Below are 15703 nucleotides of genomic sequence, written 5' to 3'. Positions count from 1 at the left end.
TGTGGTAGAGAGGGCGGTGATGTGGTAGAGAGGGTGGTGATGTGGTAGAGAGGGTGGTGATGTGGTAGAGAGGGCGGTGATGTGGTAGAGAGGGCGGTGATGTGGTAGAGAGGGTGGTGATGTGGTAGAGAGGGTGGTGATGAGGTAGAGAGGGTGGTGATGAGGTAGAGAGGGCGGTGATGAGGTAGAGAGGATGGTGATGTGGTAGAGAGGGCGGTGATGTGGTAGAGAGGGTGGTGATGAGGTAGAGAGGATGGTGATGTGGTAGAGAGGATGGTGATGTGGTAGAGAGGGCGGTGATGTGGTAGAGAGGGTGGTGATGAGGTAGAGGGGGTGGTGATGTGGTAGAGAGGGCGGTGATGTGGTAGAGAGGGCGGTGATGTGGTAGAGAGGGCGGTGATGTGGTAGAGAGGGCGGTGATGAGGTAGAGAGGATGGTGATGTGGTAGAGAGGGTGGTGATGTGGTAGAGAGGATGGTGATGAGGTAGAGAGGGTGGTGATGAGGTAGAGAGGGTGGTGATGAGGTAGAGAGGGTGGTGATGTGGTAGAGAGGGCGGTGATGTGGTAGAGAGGGCGGTGATGTGGTAGAGAGGGCGGTGATGAGGTAGAGAGGGTGGTGATGTGGTAGAGAGGGCGGTGATGAGGTAGAGAGGATGGTGATGTGGTAGAGAGGGCGGTGATGTGGTAGAGAGGGTGGTGATGAGGTAGAGAGGATGGTGATGTGGTAGAGAGGATGGTGATGTGGTAGAGAGGGCGGTGATGAGGTAGAGAGGGTGGTGATGAGGTAGAGAGGGTGGTGATGTGGTAGAGAGGGCGGTGATGTGGTAGAGAGGGCGGTGATGAGGTAGAGAGGGCGGTGATGTGGTAGAGGGGGCGGTGATGTGGTAGAGGGGGCGGTGATGAGGTAGAGAGGGCGGTGATGAGGTAGAGAGGGCGGTGATGTGGTAGAGAGGGCGGTGATGTGGTAGAGAGGGTGGTGATGTGGTAGAGAGGGCGGTGATGAGGTAGAGAGGATGGTGATGTGGTAGAGAGGGCGGTGATGAGGTAGAGAGGATGGTGATGTGGTAGAGAGGGCGGTGATGTGGTAGAGAGGGCGGTGATGAGGTAGAGAGGGCGGTGATGTGGTAGAGAGGGCGGTGATGTGGTAGAGAGGGCGGTGATGTGGTAGAGAGGGCGGTGATGTGGTAGAGAGGGCGGTGATGTGGTAGAGAGGGTGGTGATGTGGTAGAGAGGGCGGTGATGTGGTAGAGAGGGCGGTGATGTGGTAGAGAGGGCGGTGATGTGGTAGAGAGGATGGTGATGAGGTAGAGAGGGCGGTGATGAGGTAGAGAGGATGGTGATGTGGTAGAGAGGGCGGTGATGTGGTAGAGAGGGCGGTGATGTGGTAGAGAGGGCGGTGATGTGGTAGAGAGGGCGGTGATGTGGTAGAGAGGATGGTGATGAGGTAGAGAGGGCGGTGATGTGGTAGAGAGGGCGGTGATGAGGTAGAGAGGGCGGTGATGTGGTAGAGAGGGTGGTGATGTGGTAGAGAGGGCGGTGATGTGGTAGAGAGGGCGGTGATGAGGTAGAGAGGATGGTGATGAGGTAGAGAGGGCGGTGATGTGGTAGAGAGGGCGGTGATGAGGTAGAGAGGGTGGTGATGAGGTAGAGAGGGCGGTGATGTGGTAGAGAGGGCGGTGATGAGGTAGAGAGGGTGGTGATGTGGTAGAGAGGGTGGTGATGAGGTAGAGAGGGCGGTGATGAGGTAGAGAGGATGGTGATGAGGTAGAGAGGATGGTGATGAGGTAGAGAGGGCGGTGATGTGGTAGAGAGGGCGGTGATGTGGTAGAGAGGGCGGTGATGTGGTAGAGAGGGCGGTGATGTGGTAGAGAGGGCGGTGATGAGGTAGAGAGGGCGGTGATGAGGTAGAGAGGGTGGTGATGTGGTAGAGAGGGTGGTGATGAGGTAGAGAGGGCGGTGATGTGGTAGAGAGGGCGGTGATGAGGTAGAGAGGGTGGTGATGTGGTAGAGAGGGTGGTGATGAGGTAGAGAGGGTGGTGATGAGGTAGAGAGGGCGGTGATGTGGTAGAGAGGGCGGTGATGTGGTAGAGAGGGCGGTGATGAGTTAGAGAGGGCGGTGATGAGGTAGAGAGGGCGGTGATGTGGTAGAGAGGGCGGTGATGTGGTAGAGAGGGCGGTGATGAGTTAGAGAGGGCGGTGATGTGGTAGAGAGGGTGGTGATGTGGTAGAGAGGGCGGTGATGAGTTAGAGAGGGCGGTGATGTGGTAGAGAGGGCGGTGATGAGGTAGAGAGGGCGGTGATGTGGTAGAGAGGGCGGTGATGTGGTAGAGAGGGCGGTGATGTGGTAGAGAGGGCGGTGATGAGGTAGAGAGGGCGGTGATGTGGTAGAGAGGGCGGTGATGTGGTAGAGAGGGCGGTGATGAGGTAGAGAGGGCGGTGATGTGGTAGAGAGGGCGGTGATGTGGTAGAGAGGGCGGTGATGAGGTAGAGAGGGCGGTGATGAGGTAGAGAGGGCGGTGATGAGGTAGAGAGGGCGGTGATGAGTTAGAGAGGGCGGTGATGTGGTAGAGAGGGCGGTGATGAGGTAGAGAGGGCGGTGATGTGGTAGAGAGGGCGGTGATGTGGTAGAGAGGGCGGTGATGAGGTAGAGAGGGCGGTGATGTGGTAGAGAGGGCGGTGATGTGGTAGAGAGGGCGGTGATGAGGTAGAGAGGGCGGTGATGTGGTAGAGAGGGCGGTGATGTGGTAGAGAGGGCGGTGATGTGGTAGAGAGGGCGGTGATGAGGTAGAGAGGGCGGTGATGAGGTAGAGAGGGCGGTGATGTGGTAGAGAGGGCGGTGATGAGGTAGAGAGGGCGGTGATGAGGTAGAGAGGGCGGTGATGAGGTAGAGAGGGTGGTGATGTGGTAGAGAGGGTGGTGATGTGGTAGAGAGGGTGGTGATGTGGTAGAGAGGGCGGTGATGTGGTAGAGAGGGTGGTGATGTGGTAGGGAGGGCGGTGATGAGGTAGAGAGGGCGGTGATGTGGTAGAGAGGGCGGTGATGAGGTAGACAGGGCGGTGATGTGGTAGGGAGGGCGGTGATGAGGTAGAGAGGGCGGTGATGTGGTAGAGAGGGTGGTGATGTGGTAGGGAGGGCGGTGATGAGGTAGAGAGGGTGGTGATGTGGTAGGGAGGGCGGTGATGAGGTAGACAGGGCGGTGATGTGGTAGGGAGGGCGGTGATGAGGTAGAGAGGGCGGTGATGTGGTAGAGAGGGTGGTGATGTGGTAGAGGGGGCGGTGATGAGGTAGAGAGGGCGGTGATGTGGTAGGGAGGGTGGTGATGAGGGAGAGAGGATGGTGATGAGGTAGAGAGGGTGGTGATGAGGTAGAGAGGGCGGTGATGTGGTAGAGAGGGCGGTGATGTGGTAGAGAGGGCGGTGATGTGGTAGAGAGGGTGGTGATGTGGTAGAGGGGGCGGTGATGTGGTAGAGAGGGTGGTGATGAGGTAGAGAGGGCGGTGATGTGGTAGGGAGGGTGGTGATGAGGGAGAGAGGATGGTGATGAGGTAGAGAGGGCGGTGATGTGGTAGAGAGGGCGGTGATGTGGTAGAGAGGGCGGTGATGAGGTAGAGAGGGTGGTGATGTGGTAGAGAGGGCGGTGATGTGGTAGAGAGGGTGGTGATGTGGTAGAGAGGGCGGTGATGAGGTAGAGAGGGTGGTGATGAGGTAGAGAGGGCGGTGATGAGGTAGAGAGGGTGGTGATGAGGTAGAGAGGGCGGTGATGTGGTAGAGAGGGCGGTGATGTGGTAGAGAGGGCGGTGATGAGGTAGAGAGGGCGGTGATGAGGTAGAGAGGGCGGTGATGAGGTAGAGAGGGCGGTGATGTGGTAGAGAGGGCGGTGATGAGGTAGAGAGGGCGGTGATGAGGTAGAGAGGGCGGTGATGTGGTAGAGAGGGCGGTGATGAGGTAGAGAGGGCGGTGATGAGGTAGAGAGGGCGGTGATGAGGTAGAGAGGGCGGTGATGAGGTAGAGAGGGCAGTGATGAGGTAGAGAGGGCGGTGATGAGGTAGAGAGGATGGTGATGTGGTAGAGAGGGCGGTGATGAGGTAGAGAGGATGGTGATGTGGTAGAGAGGGCGGTGATGAGGTAGAGAGGGCGGTGATGAGGTAGAGAGGATGGTGATGTGGTAGAGAGGGCGGTGATGAGGTAGAGAGGGTGGTGATGAGGTAGAGAGGGCGGTGATGAGGTAGAGAGGGCGGTGATGTGGTAGAGAGGGCGGTGATGAGGTAGAGAGGGCGGTGATGTGGTAGAGAGGGCGGTGATGAGGTAGAGAGGGCGGTGATGTGGTAGAGAGGATGGTGATGAGGTAGAGAGGGTGGTGATGTGGTAGAGAGGGCGGTGATGAGGTAGAGAGGGCGGTGATGTGGTAGAGAGGGTGGTGATGTGGTAGAGAGGGCGGTGATGTGGTAGAGAGGGCGGTGATGTGGTAGAGAGGGCGGTGATGTGGTAGAGAGGGTGGTGATGTGGTAGAGAGGGTGGTGATGAGGTAGAGAGGGCGGTGATGTGGTAGAGAGGGTGGTGATGTGGTAGAGAGGGCGGTGATGTGGTAGAGAGGGCGGTGATGTGGTAGAGAGGGTGGTGATGTGGTAGAGAGGGCGGTGATGTGGTAGAGAGGGTGGTGATGTGGTAGAGAGGGTGGTGATGTGGTAGAGAGGGCGGTGATGAGGTAGAGAGGGTGGTGATGTGGTAGAGAGGATGGTGATGAGGTAGAGAGGGCGGTGATGTGGTAGAGAGGGCGGTGATGTGGTAGAGAGGGCGGTGATGAGGTAGAGAGGGCGGTGATGAGGTAGAGAGGGCGGTGATGAGGTAGAGAGGGCGGTGATGAGGTAGAGAGGGCGGTGATGAGGTAGAGAGGGCGGTGATGAGGTAGAGAGGGCGGTGATGTGGTAGAGAGGGCGGTGATGAGGTAGAGAGGGCGGTGATGAGGTAGAGAGGGCGGTGATGTGGTAGAGAGGGCGGTGATGAGGTAGAGAGGGTGGTGATGAGGTAGAGAGGGCGGTGATGAGGTAGAGAGGGCGGTGATGAGGTAGAGAGGGCGGTGATGAGGTAGAGAGGGCGGTGATGAGGTAGAGAGGGCGGTGATGAGGTAGAGAGGGCGGTGATGAGGTAGAGAGGGCGGTGATGTGGTAGAGAGGGCGGTGATGAGGTAGAGAGGGCGGTGATGTGGTAGAGAGGGCGGTGATGAGGTAGAGAGGGCGGTGATGAGGTAGAGAGGGTGGTGATGAGGTAGAGAGGGTGGTGATGAGGTAGAGAGGGCGGTGATGAGGTAGAGAGGGCGGTGATGAGGTAGAGAGGGCGGTGATGAGGTAGAGAGGGCGGTGATGTGGTAGAGAGGGCGGTGATGTGGTAGAGAGGATGGTGATGTGGTAGAGAGGGTGGTGATGTGGTAGAGAGGGCGGTGATGAGGTAGAGAGGGTGGGGAAGAAGACACGTAGCATGCGCACAGACAGGAGGGTGTAAGAAGACATTGTCAGCCTTGCCTTCATCGCTCAGGGTTTTGAGTGTTGGAGTTGGGGCGTCATGTTGAGGTTGTGCAGGACATTGGTGCGGCCCCCTCTGGAGAACTGTGTCCAGTTCTGCTCGCCCTGTTATAGGAAGGTTATCATTAAACTGGAGAGGGTTCAGAAGAGATTTACCGGGATGTTACCGGGTCTGGTGGTTTTGGGTTATAAAGAGAGCCTGGATAGGCCGGGACCTTTTTCACTGGAGGGTAGGAGGCTGAGGAGTGACTTTATAGAGGTTTGTAAAATCATGAGTAGTTTGGAGACAGTTTATTGTAACACCTTCTGTGTTAAAATGTTGCCCCTTAGGTCCCTTTTAAATCTTGTCCCTCTCACCTTAAACCTGTGCCCCTCTAGTTTTGGACTCCCCAACCCTGGGGAAAAAGCCTTGACTATTAAGTGAACCTTACTGTCACTTTTTGGAAATCTATAATAGTGAGTAGAGTGGAGTTCTTTTTTGATGATACATTTTTATTGAGATCTGTCTCTTGATTAAATTTAAAAAATATAAAACATAGGTACTAAGTTCCCTTGGAGCAGTGTTTGTTTAGAGCAGTAAGACGGTGTTATTTTCTGGGTCTGTGAATTGTGAAGGAGCAAAGATGGCCATTAGTCGAGTGATTTGCTCTTGTCGGACGTGGGAATTTAGGAAGAGTTTACAGGTTACTGAGGATTATGTCTGCAAGAAATGTCTTTGGTTGCAAATCCTATCAGATCACATGGATTGGTCGGAGCGGCAGTTAGAGGCAGTGAGGAATTTACAAGAGCAATGGGGATGTGATAGCTGGCAGTTATAGGAAGAGAGAAAACCCACAGATACAGTCAGGAAGATGGGATAACTGCAGGAAAGGTAGGAAAGGTAGGTAGTGCAGGAATCTCCTGTGGCTATCCCCATTTCAAACAAGTATGCTGTTTTGGAAAATGTAGGGGATGATGGATTCTCAGGGGAATGTAGCATGAACAGCCAAGTTTCTGATATCGAGACAGGCTGTAATGCAATGAGGGCTATGTCAGGTTCCAAGGGACCGATTGTGTTCGGGCACTCTCTAGTCTGAGGTACAGACAGATATTTCTATGGCCAGCAGTGAAAATTCAGAATGGTGTGTTCCCTCCCTGGTGCCAGGGATGTCTCAGAGAGGGTGCAGAATGTTCCCAGAGGGGGAGAGGGGCCAGCAGGAGGTCATTGTACACATTGGAACCAATGACATAGGAAGGGGAAAGGGTGAGATTCTAACGGGAGAATATCGAGAGTTAGGCAGGAAATTACAACGGATTACTCCCGGTGCCAAGAGCTGATGAGGGTAAGAATAGGAGGATAGAGCAGATGAATGCTTGGCTGAGGAGCTGGTGGATGGGGGAAGGATTCACATTTTTGGATCATTGGAATCTCTTCTGGGGTAGAAGTGACCTGTACAAGAAGGACAGATTGCACCTAAATTGGAAGGGGACTAATATACTGGCAGGGAAATTTACTAGAGCTGCTCGGGAGGATTTAAACTAGTAATGTGGGGCGGGGGGGGTGTGTGGATGGGACCCAGGGAGATAGTGAGGAAAGTAATCAATCTGAGACTGGTACAGTTGGGAAAAGGAGCGAGTCAGTCAGGGCAGGCAGGGACAAAGCAGAGAACAAGGTAGGACTGATAAATTAAACTGCAGGCCTAACAGGGAAGGCAGATTAACTCAGGGCATGGTTAGGAATATGGGACTGGGATATCATGGCAATTACAGAAACATGGTTCAGGGATGGACAGGATTGGCAGCTTAATGTTCCAGGATACAAATGCTACAGGAAGGACAGGGGGAGGTAACAGGAGAGGGAGTGGCGTTTTTGATAAGGGATAGCATTACAGCTGTACTGAGGGGGGATATTCCCAGAAATGCATCCAGGGAAGTTATTTGGGTGGAACTGAGAAATAAGAAAGGGATGATCACCTTATAGGAGTTGTGTTATAGATGTTCTAATAGTCAGAGGGAAACTGAGTAACAAACTTGTAAGGAGATCTCAGCTGTCTGTAAGAATAATAGGGTAGTTATGGTCGGGGGGTTTTTAAAATTTTTACAAACATAGACTTGGACTGCCATGGTCTAGATTAGTGTGGTGCTGGAAAAGCACAGCAGGTTAGGCAGCATCCGAGGAGCAGGAAAATCGACGTTTCGGGCAGGAGCCCTTCATCAGGAATGTTGCTGGGAGCCTCAGGGGTGGAGAGATAAATGGGAGGGGGGATGGGGCTGGGGAGAAGGTGGCAAAGAGTACAATAGGTGGATGGGGGAGGGGATGGGGGTGATAGGTCAGAGAGGAGGGTGGAGCTGATAGGTGGGAAGGGAGATTGGCAGGTAGGACAGGTCATGGGGATGGTGCTGAGCTGGAAGTTTGGAATTAGGGTGAGGTGGGGGAAGGGGAAATGAGGAAGCTGTTGAAGTCCACATTTTTGCCCTGGGGTTGAAGTGTTCCGAGGCGGAAGATGAGGCGTTCTTCCTCCAGGCGTCTGGTGGTGAGGGAGCGGCGGTGAAGGAGGCCCAGGACCTCCATGTCCTCGGTAGAGTGGGAGGGGGAGTTGAAATGTTGGGCCACGGGGCGGTGTGGTTGATTGGTGTGGGTGTCCCAGAGATGTTCCCTAAAGCGCTCTGCTAGGAGGCGTCCAGTCTCCCCAGTGTAGAGGAGACCGCATCGGGAGCAACGGATACAATAAATGATATTAGTGGATGTGCAGGTAAAACTTTGATGGATGTGGAAGGTTCCTTTAGGGCCTTGGATGGAGGTGAGGGAGGAGGTGTGGGCGCAGGTTTTGCAATTCCTGCGGTGGCAGGGGAAGGTGCCAGGATGGGAGGGTGGGTTGTAGGGGGGCGTGGACCTGACCAGGTAGTCACGGAGGGAACGGTCTTTGCAGAGGGTGGAAAGGGGTGGGGAGGGAAGTACATCCCTGGTGGTGGGGTCTGTTTGGAGGTGGCGGAAATGTCAGCAGATGATTTGGTTTATGCTGAGGTTGGTAGGGTGGAAGGTGAGCACCAGGGGTGTTCTGTCCTTGTTACGGTTGGAGGGGTGGGGTCTGAGGGTGGAGGTGCGGGATGTGAACGAGATGTGTTGGAGGGCATCTTTAACCACGTGGGAAGGGAAATTGCGGTCTCTAAAGAAGGAGGCCATCTGGTGTGTTCTGTGGTGGAACTGGTCCTCCTGGGAGCAAATAAGGCGGAGGCGGAGGAATTGGGAATACGGGATGGCATTTTTGCCAGAGGTAGGGTGGGAAGAGGTGTAATCCAGGTAGCTGTGGGAGTCGGTGCTTTGTAAAAAAGGTCGGTGTTGAGTCAGTCGTCGTTGATGGAGATGGAGAGGTCCAGGAAGGGGAGGGAGGTGTCAGAGATGGTCCAGGTGGAATGTGTTAGTGAAATGGATGAAGTGTTCAACCTCCTCATGGGAGCACGAGGTGGTGCCGATACAGTCATCAATGTAGCAGAGGAAGAGGTGGGGAGTGGTGCTGGTGTAACTACGGGAGATGGACTATCATAGTGGGAAGGAATTTGTTAAGTGTGTACAAGACAACTTTCTGATTCAGTATGTGGATGTACCTACTAGAGAAGGTACAAAACTTGACCTACTCTTGGGAAATAAGGCAGGGCAGGTGACTGAGGTGTCAGTGGGAGCACTTTGGGGCCAGTGACCATAATTCTATTAGTTATAGAATAGTGATGGAAAAGGATAGAACAGATCTAAAAGTTGAAGTTCTAAATTGGAGAAAGGCCAATTTTGATGGTATTAAGCAAGAACTTTCAAAAGCTGATTGGGGACAGCAGGAAAGGGACGGCTGGAAAATGGGGAGCCTTCAGAAATGGGATAATGAGAGTCCAGAGACAGTATATTCCTGTCAGGGTGAAAGGGAAGGCTGGTAGGTGTAAAGAATGGTGGGTGACTAAAGAAATTGAGGGGTTAGTTAAGAAAAAGAAGGAAGCATATGTCAGGGATAGACAGGAGAGATCGAGTGAATCCTTAGAAGAGTATAAAGGCTGTAGGAGGATACCTAAGAAGGCAGCTCTATGACTGTGGGAGAAAGTGAGGGCTGCAGATGCTGGAGATCAGAGTCGAGAGAGTGGTGCTGGAGAAACTCAGCAGGTCAGTCAGCATCCGAGGAGCGTGAGAATCGACATTTCGGTCATAAGCCCTTCATCAGGCCTTCATTCCTGATGAAGGGCTTATGCCTGAAACGTCGATTCTCCTGCTCCTCAGATGCTGCCTGACCTGCTGCGCTTTTCCAGCACCACTCTCTCGAACTCTATGTCTCCACACAATTACAGCATTCAAAAGGCATGTGGATGGGTCCAGGAGGGGTTTAGAGGGATATGGGCCAAGTAGTGGCAAATGAGACGAGATTAGGTTAGGATATCTGGTCAGCATGGACGAGTTGGGCCGAAGGGTCTGTTTTCGTGCTGTATGTCTCTATGTCTACATGACATTCGGACAGACACATGGATAGGGAAGGTTTGGAGGGATATGGGCCAAGCGCAGGCAGGCTGGGGACTAGTTTAGTTTGGGAAACTTGGTCGGCATGGAGGAGTTGGGCCGAAGGGCCTGTTTCTGTGCTGGGTGCCTCCATGACCTCCCAGAGCGTGTCCTTGACCTCAGATCTCTAGCGCCTAGCGACCTCTCACAGCGTCAAGTGTGTGAGGTGAATGTGTTCCTCCCGTCACCAAATCCCTCTGGCCTTTCAGGCGCAGCGTGGACATCCGGCTGGAGCCTCCCTGCGTTCCGAAGCAGAACCTGGTGTTCCTGAAGACCCACAAGACGGCGAGCAGTACCATCCTGAACATCCTGTATCGGTACGGTGAGGCCCACAATCTCACCTTCGCTCTGCCCTATTACGACCACCTCGGTTACCCTCAAAGGTTCAAGGCGGAATACGTCAAACACTTCACCAAGACCCACCGCGGCACGTTCAACATCCTGTGCAACCACATGAGGTTCTACCACCCGGAGGTAGTGAGTCCTTTCACCTTCTAACCATCACCGGTGACTCATTTCCAGAGATTCTCTGGTCGAGCCAGGAGAGTGTGGCCTCCTGGGTAAGGTCTCAGTTCCCCCACCCCCGACAAGTTGACAATTCTGCCTCTCGGGAGAACGGACAACGGAGCTTCCTGTGTAACTGTCAAAGGTCACGGGGATGACCCCAATGTTGAAACAGGTCATAGTCATAGAGGTGTTCACCACGGAGACAGACCCTTCGGCCCTACCCCTCCACGCCAACCTGATATCCCAACCCAACCTAGTTCCACCTGTCAGCACCCGGCCCATATCCCTTCCTATTTGTGTAGGATGGCACGGTGGCTCAGTGGTTAGCGCTGCTGCCTCATAGCACCAGGATCCCAGCCTCGGGTGACTGACTGTGTGGAGTTTGCACGTTCTCCCCATGTCTGCGTGGGTTTCCTCCGGGTGCTCCGGTTTCCTCCCAGAGTCCAAAGATGTGCAGGTTAGGGTGGATTGGCCATGCTAAATTGTTCCATAGTGTTAGGTGCATTAGTCAGGGGGAATGGGTCTGGGTGGGTTACCATTCAGAGGGCCGGTGTGGACTGGTTGGGCTGAAGGGCCTCTACCACACTGTAGGGAATCTAATAAATTTACCCATCCAGATGCCTCTTAAATGTTGTAATTGTACCAGACTCCACCACTTCCTCTGGCAGCTCATTCCATACACGTACCACCCTCTGTGTGAAAAAGTTGCCACTTTGGTCTCTTTTATATCTTTCCCCTCTCACCCTAAACCTATGCCCTCTAGTTCTGGACTCCCCGACCCCAGGGAAAAGACTTTCTCTGTTTACCCTATCCATGCCCCTCGTGATTTTATAAACCTCTATAAGATCACGCCTCAGTCTCCGACGTTCCAGGGAAAACAGCCCCAGCCTGTTCAGCCTCTCCCTGTAGCTCAAACCCTCCAACCCTGGCAACATCCTTGTAAATCCTTTCTGAACCCTTTCAAGTTTCACAATATCTTTCCGATAGGAAGGAGACCAGAATTGCACACAATATTCCAACAGTGGCCTAACCAATGTCCTGTACAGCCGCAACATGACCTCCCAACTCCTGTACTCAATACTCTGACCAATAAAGGAAAGCATACCAAACACCTTCTTCACTATCCTATCTACCTGCGACTCTACTTTCAAGGAACTATGAACCTGCACTCCAAGGTCTCTTTGTTCAGCAACACTCCCTAGGACCTTACCATTAAGTGTATAAGTCCTGCTAAGATTTGCTTTCCAAAATACAGCACCTCACATTTATCTGAATTAAACTCCATCTGCCATTTGTCAGCCCATTGGCCCATCTGGTCCAGATCCTGTTGTAATCTGAGGTAACCCTCTTCGCTGTCCACTACACCTCCAATTTTGGTGTCATCTGCAAACTTACGAACTGTACCTCCTATGCTCGCATCCAAATCATTTATGTAAATGACAGAAAGTAGAGGACCCAGCACCGATCCTTGTGGCACTCCACTGGTCACAGGCCTCCAGTCTGAAAAACAACCCTCCACCACCACCCTCTGTCTTCTATCTTTGAGCCAGTTCTATATCCAAATGGCTAGTTCTCCCTGTATTCCATGAGATCTAACCTTGCTAATCAGTCTCCCATGGGGAACCTTGTCGAACGCCTTACTGAAGTCCATATAGATCACATCTACCACTCTGCCCTCATCAGTCATCTTTTTTACTTCTTCAAAAAGCTCAATTAAGTTTGTGAGACATGATTTCCCACACACAAAGCCATGTTGACTATCCCTAATCAGTCCTTGCCTTTCCAAATACATGTACATCCTGTCCCTCAGGATTCCCTCCAACAACTTGCCCACCACCGAGGTCAGGCTCACCGGTCTATAGTTCCCTGGCTTGTCTTTACCGCCCTTCTTAAACAGTGGCACCACGTTAGCCAACCTCCAGTCTTCCGTCCCCTCACCTGTGACTATCGATGACACAAATATCTCAGCAAGAGGCCCAGCAATCACTTCTCTGGCTTCCCACAGAGTTCTCGGGTACACCTGATCAGGTCCTGGGGATTTATCCACCTTTAACCGTTTCAAGACATCCAGCACTTCCTCCTCTGTAATCTGGACATTTTGCAAGATGTCACCATCTATTTCCCTACAGTCTATATCTTCCATATCCTTTTCCACAGTCAAGACTAATGCTAAATACTCGTTTAGTATCTCCCCCAAAGACTGCGGCTCCACACATAGGCTGCCTTGCTGATCTTTGAGGGGCCCTATTCTCTCCCTAGTTACCCTTTTGTCCTTAATATGTTTGTAAAAACCCTTTGGATTCTCCTTAATTCTATTTGCCAAAGCTATCTCATGTCCCCGTTTTGCCCTCCTGATTTCCCTCTTAAGTATACTCCTACTGCCTTTATACTCTTCTAAGGATTCACTCGATCTATCCTGTCTATACCTGACATATGCTTCCTTCTTTTTCTTAACCAAACCCTCAATTTCTTTAGTCACCCAGCATTCACTATACCTACCAGCCTTCCCTTTCACCCTGACAGGAATATACTTTCTCTGGATTCTTGTTATCTCACTCCTGAAGGCTTTCCATTTTCCAGCCGTCCCTTTACCTGCGAACATCTGCCCCCAATCAGCTTTCGAAAGTTCTTGCCTAATTCTGTCAAAGTTGGCCTTTCTCCAATTTAGAACTTCAACTTTTAGATCTGGTCTATCCTTTTCCATCACTATTCTATAACTAATAGAATTATAGTTGCTGGCCCCAAAGTGCCCCCCACTGACACCTCAGTTACCTGCCCTGCCTTATTTCCCAAGAGTAGGTCAAGTTTTGCACCTTCTCTAGTAGGTACATCCACATACTGAATCAGAAAGTTGTCTTGTACACACTTAACAAATTCCTCTCCATCTAAACCTTTAACACTATGGCAGTCCCAGTCTATGTTTGGAAAGTTAAAATCCCCTACCATAACCATTCTATTATTCTTACAGATAGCTGAGATCTCCTTACAAATTTGTTTCTCAATTTCCCTCTGACTATTATGGGGTCTGTAATTCAATCCCAATAAGGTGATCATCCCCTTCTTAATGCTCAGTTCCACCCAAATACCTTCCCTGGGTGTATTTCCGGGAATATCCTCCCTATGTACAGCTGTAATGCTATCCCTTATCAAAAACGCCACTCCCCCTTCTCTCTTGCCTCTCTTTCTATCAAAGAGGGTTCAAAGAGTACTCTCGGCATTGTGAAAGGGAAGTGGATTTTTAACAGGAGTGTTTATTTTCAGCACTTCCTGCTCGCGTGCGTGTGTTATTGGTGTCCCCTAGGCGACCAATCTGGAGGCCCAGGCTGGAGCTCAAATCCCACGTCAGGAATTGGCACGTTCCATCGGGAGAGCCTTGAGCCGCACGCCTCGGGGACGATAACTGTCCAGAGAAGGCAGCCATCATTGTCACATGGCCTGTGTTTTCTGCTCCGGCTCCCACATGGCAAATCTGACCGATTCCAGCCGGCCCTCCGACCGGTCCCAGGCTTCACGGCCTACAGGACAGAGAAGGACCCGTTGAATCCGAGCCGAGCGCCAAGGTGTTCCCACACCACTTTCTGGCACTTGGCCCACAGCCCTGGCATCGCACGTGCACATTGAACTGTTTCTGAGAGTTTGGCCTCTCCAATCCTGACATTTCCCCCTCATGAAAAGGGGCAGTTAGGGAGAGAGAGGAGCAACAAGGGCCAGGCCTATCCAGCGGCACCTGCATCCTGCGAATGACGTCAAGACAGGATGGCGGGATAGGCTTGAGGGCCTACTTCCTGTTTCCTTGCTGTCTCATGTAGCTCTCTCTTCCCCCTCCCCACCCCCCACAGGTGAAAAAGGTGGTGCCAAACGATACGTTTTACTTCTCCATCGTCAGGGATCCTGTCTGGTTGGCTGAGTCCTCCTTCGCCTATTACCGCTTCCACTCCCCGGCCTTCAGTCATGCCAAGAGCCTGGATGAGTTTGTGGCCTTCCCCGAGCGCCACTACAGGGGCCTGGAGCCGAACAACCACTACGCCCGCAACGTCATGTGGTTCGACTTCGGGCACGACAACAACATGGAGGACGTGCCCGGTTACGTCGACGCCGTCCTGGCCCAGCTGGACCGGATCTTTGACCTGGTGCTGGTGGCTGAGTATTTCGACGAGTCGCTGATCCTCCTCAAGGAGGCGCTGTGCTGGGACCTGGAGGACGTGGCCTACTTCAAGCTGAACACCCGCTCCAATGACTCGGTCTTGCCTCTGAGTGCCAGCTCAGTGGAGAGGCTGCGGGCCTGGAACCACCTGGACTGGAGACTCTACCGCCATTACAACGCCTCCCTCTGGCGGCGGATCTCCAGCTACGGCGCCCAGAGGATGGAGAGCGACGTGGCCCGCCTGAAAGCCCTGAGCCACCGCCTGGCCTCCCGCTGTCTCAAAAGCAGCTTCCCCGGGCGGGTCTGGGACCCCGGTTTCATGCCCCACAGCTCCGGCAAGGCTAAGATCCAGGGCTACGTGCTGAAGGTCAACCTCAGCAATGATGACCTGGAGCTCTGTCAGCGAATGGTACTCCCTGAGAAACAATACCTCACCTACTTGCAGAGGAAGCAGCTCATCTCCAGGGTCACCGACACTAAGCATGGGGGGGAAGGGGGGGAGGGTAGGAGGGAAATGGTGCCCAAAATGGCCGCTGCCCCTTAGAGATGGTGGAATCTCTTGTTGAGAAAGAGGGACACAGGGACGTAGGAGGGCGATTCACGTAAAATCCCGCCAGTCATTTCTTGTTAACAAAATACCACCAGGGCTTGGGGTGGGAAGGATTCTCACTTTGAGGCTTCATTGAGGCCTACAGCACAGAGAAAGGCCCTTTGCCCCATTGAGTCTACGCCAACCACTGAACTGTTCCCATCCCACTTTCCAGCAGATGGCCCCAAAACCCCTCTCATCACAAAAGCACGCCAAAATACTTCTGAAATGCGATTCCAGCGAGTAAACTGTTCAATCTCTCCTCAATTAGACAACCCCCTTATCTGTAGAATCAATCTTGTGAATCTCCTGTGAATGGCCACCAATGTTTACAGACAGTGGGTTCCCGATTCCCATCATCCTCTGGGTGAACAGTCTTCTCTTTACATTCCCTCAGCCGCTCGACATGGATCAATGAAGATGGACAATGCT

The 15703-nt window shown here is 52.9% G+C and overlaps 1 protein-coding gene across 1 annotated transcript in view; it reads left to right on the top strand.

The window, feature by feature from the left end:
* LOC132835204 (galactose-3-O-sulfotransferase 2-like) overlaps positions 1-15226 on the top strand; it is a 36437-nt gene extending 21211 nt beyond the window's left edge. The window contains exons 3-4 of the mRNA XM_060854569.1: positions 10241-10505; positions 14378-15226. Of these exons, the coding sequence (XP_060710552.1) occupies positions 10241-10505; positions 14378-15226 (1114 nt within the window). The remainder of the gene's footprint in view (positions 1-10240; positions 10506-14377) is intronic.
* The last annotated feature ends 477 nt before the right edge of the window (positions 15227-15703 follow it).

Source organism: Hemiscyllium ocellatum, chromosome 44 (assembly GCF_020745735.1).
Source record: "Hemiscyllium ocellatum isolate sHemOce1 chromosome 44, sHemOce1.pat.X.cur, whole genome shotgun sequence".
Taxonomy (NCBI): Eukaryota; Metazoa; Chordata; class Chondrichthyes; order Orectolobiformes; family Hemiscylliidae; genus Hemiscyllium; species Hemiscyllium ocellatum.
Note: the sequence above shows the minus strand (reverse complement) of the source record. Positions and strands in the feature narration are given on the sequence as shown.